This window comes from Teleopsis dalmanni, chromosome 1 (genome assembly GCF_002237135.1).
Source record: "Teleopsis dalmanni isolate 2A chromosome 1, ASM223713v2, whole genome shotgun sequence".
Classification (NCBI taxonomy): domain Eukaryota; kingdom Metazoa; phylum Arthropoda; class Insecta; order Diptera; family Diopsidae; genus Teleopsis; species Teleopsis dalmanni.
In genome coordinates, this window is record NC_051846.1 from 219,825,655 (window position 1) to 219,828,940 (window position 3,286).

General features: G+C 25.8%; 1 protein-coding gene across 1 annotated transcript in view; it reads left to right on the forward strand.

Annotated features, from left to right (window-relative positions):
• LOC119667382 (3'-5' RNA helicase YTHDC2-like) overlaps nt 1-2,223 on the forward strand; it is a 4,566-nt gene extending 2,343 nt beyond the window's left edge. Inside the window, exon 3 of the mRNA XM_038076672.1 lies at nt 147-2,223. Coding sequence (XP_037932600.1) covers nt 147-2,053 — 1,907 coding nt within the window. The 3' untranslated portion in view covers nt 2,054-2,223. The remainder of the gene's footprint in view (nt 1-146) is intronic.
• The last annotated feature ends 1,063 nt before the right edge of the window (nt 2,224-3,286 follow it).

Genomic DNA, 3,286 nt, shown 5'->3' on the forward strand with positions numbered 1-3,286 from the left:
ATAATAATACTAATATAATTTATACAATTTATTAGTGTGATTATAAATATAAATAATTAATTTATAATCAATATAATTTATACAATATTTAATTATTATAATATATTTAATTAATTTATATCATTTTATTGTTTTTTTTTCTTTAGGAATAACACCTTTAATGGCTGCTTGCAAGTGTAATTTCCCTGAATACGTAGAATTTTTTGTTAAAAATCAAGCAAATGTACTCTTGCAAGATTCACAAGGTTATACGGCTGTTGAGTATGCAGCAAATTTTTCTGATCGGGCATGTACGGAAATTCTAGAGAGAACTGAATTTTGTTTGCAACAACAATTACAGTTCACTGATGAAGATGTTGAGAAAACACAACTACTCACAGCATATCAAAAGCAGAGTAATTACGATAATGAAGTCGATCATGATTTAATATTATCTTTGCTGGAAGGTTTATATCGAGGCACTCATCCAGGTGCCATTCTGGTATTCTTGCCTGGTTATAATGATATCGTACAACAACGTGATCTCATAAATAGTACATTACCACCTGGTACATATAAGTTATGTATACTGCATGGACAAATGGATTCTCAAGATCAAATAGAGGCATTACAACGTCATAACCAAAGAAAAATTATACTTTCCACAAATATTGGCCAAACATCGATCACTATACCTGATCTGGTATACATTATCGATTCAGGCAAAATTAAAATGAAAACTTATGATTCTATAACTGAATCTTCACAATTACAATCTGTATGGATCTCAAAAGCAGATGCTAATCAACGTTCTGGTCGCGCTGGTCGTACACAAAACGGCATCTGCTACCGTTTGTATTCAAAAGCTAAATATGAATTTATGCCACAATTTTGCATACCAGAATTTATGCGTATACCATTGGCGGAAATTTGTCTCTACGCAAAAACTTTTGATAAGAATACTGATTGTCAGACATATTTACAACGTGCACTGAATCCGCCATCGAAAGTTTGTATACAAAATGCTGTGAAAAAACTGCAAATCTTACAAGTATTCAACGATGATGAAAGTGTGACGGATTTGGGCAAGCAACTTGTTGAGATACCACTTGATGTGCAACTCGGCATATGCTTACTCTATGGTGTTTTCTTTAAATGTTTTGATCCAGTATTAACAATTGTAGCATATCACTCTGTAAAGGATCCTTTTCTACTACCAACAGATCGCTCTGCGCAAGGACAAGCTTCATATCAACGTAAACTGTTTTCAGCACAAAGCTTTAGTGATCAACTTGGTGTGTTGGAGTTGTACAAGGCATATTCTACCGTTCGAAACAATAAAAAACGTTGTTTCGATTTTTGCAGTAAAAACTCTTTATCTTATTCGGCAATGGAAATGTTCTGCGCTACACGACGCCAAATATCCGATCTAATGGTGCAAAAGTATCGTCTAGGACATAATGCAACATTATTTAATGATGATTGGGAAATGGTAAAATGTTGCTTAGCTGCTGGGCTATATCCTAATATTGCCGTATTAGATCGTTATAAAAATGAACTTTCATCTAGTGTAGAAAAGAAGCTTATAGTACAGCGAACCTCAGCTTTGAATCCACCAGGACAAAAGAATCTAAAAGATTTTATACATCAATTGCCGCATGATTGGATTATCTTTTATGAAAAGTCACGTGTGGGCAAGTTGTGCTCTATTAACATGAACACTGTTATCTCACCTGTTGTCGTAGCACTACACTGTGGCAGATATTGCAATATAAACGATTATGGCGGCGAGAATTCCGATAAATCTGATGATGAAGCAGATTTCGAAGTTTTATCAAAGGAAGTTCGTGATCTTGCTTTAACAGATGATCAGCAGACAGTTAGTTTTATCTTGGATAATTGGATACACTTTGAGATGAATAGCAAAGATGCGAAGAGTTTAAAAACTTTGCGCTCAGCTATTAAGACAGAATTTATAACTTTCCTACGACGCGGTTTTATAGAATCATCAACGACTGCTGTTTTTTGGTTACAAAAATTGCTACATACCTTGGATCAGTTTACTATATCATAAAATAATTAAAACTACATATTACTTTTAATTTTATAATTAATTTTCCATATATTGAAATTTTTACTTTTGTAAATTTACAAACTACAACACACACAAGGTTATAAATTACTATTAGCATTAAGTTCACATATAACAAAAAAAAAAAAACGAAGAAGAATGTAAAATTTTGTAAAAATTATATATTATAATGTTTAATTTGATTAGCATATAATTCTTTAAAAACGATGTAAGAATAAATATTTAAAAGAATTACATCTCTAAAGTAAAGAAGAAATAAAACAATGCTAATAGTCCTTACATCTTAAGCATTAATTTTTTTTATTTGTGCTACAAATAAAAAACTGTTATGTCTACATTAAAAGTTTATTATAAAATTCATAAAAATTCGTAATTATATAACTTTACTTATATATTTCACAACTTATATATATTTTAATCTGTTTTATGAAAAGTATAAAATATATAATGTTTATATGATACATATAATAAATGTGTGGTATATACAATATATATAATACAAATAATATTATAACATATATATATATATGTATAAGATAAATATAATATAAAAATGATTTATATAACATATATATATATATGTATAAGATAAATATAATATAAAAATGATTTATATAACATATATATATATATGTATAAGATAAATAAATAAAAAGATTTATATAACATAATATATATATTATAAATGTATATAATATATATAAGTATATGTAATATATAATGTATATATAATATATATAATATATATATAATATATATATAATATATATATATATATAATATATATATATATAAATATATATATTATATATTATAATATATAGTAGATATAATATATAATAATATATATAACTTATATATTAGCATATACATACAATATTTTATTATTTATGTATAATTAATAGATAATTATTAAAAAGTCTAAATTAGATTGTATATTAAACATTTTTTTCAAAATTTTTTGATTCAATTTAATTAAATTTTCATTTAATTTCTATATTATTTCATATAATTTATTTATATTTTTATTATGATTTTTTATTTTATATTAGTTTTATAAAATATTTCTGTATGATAAAAATTTTAAAACATTGATATAGTGAAAATATTAAAATATATTTTATATAAAATAAATAATTTAAGAAAAATCTATATAATCTATTGAAATGACGACAATGTTATAGTCGCATATGGTTTTGTTTTGTTTAAAATATG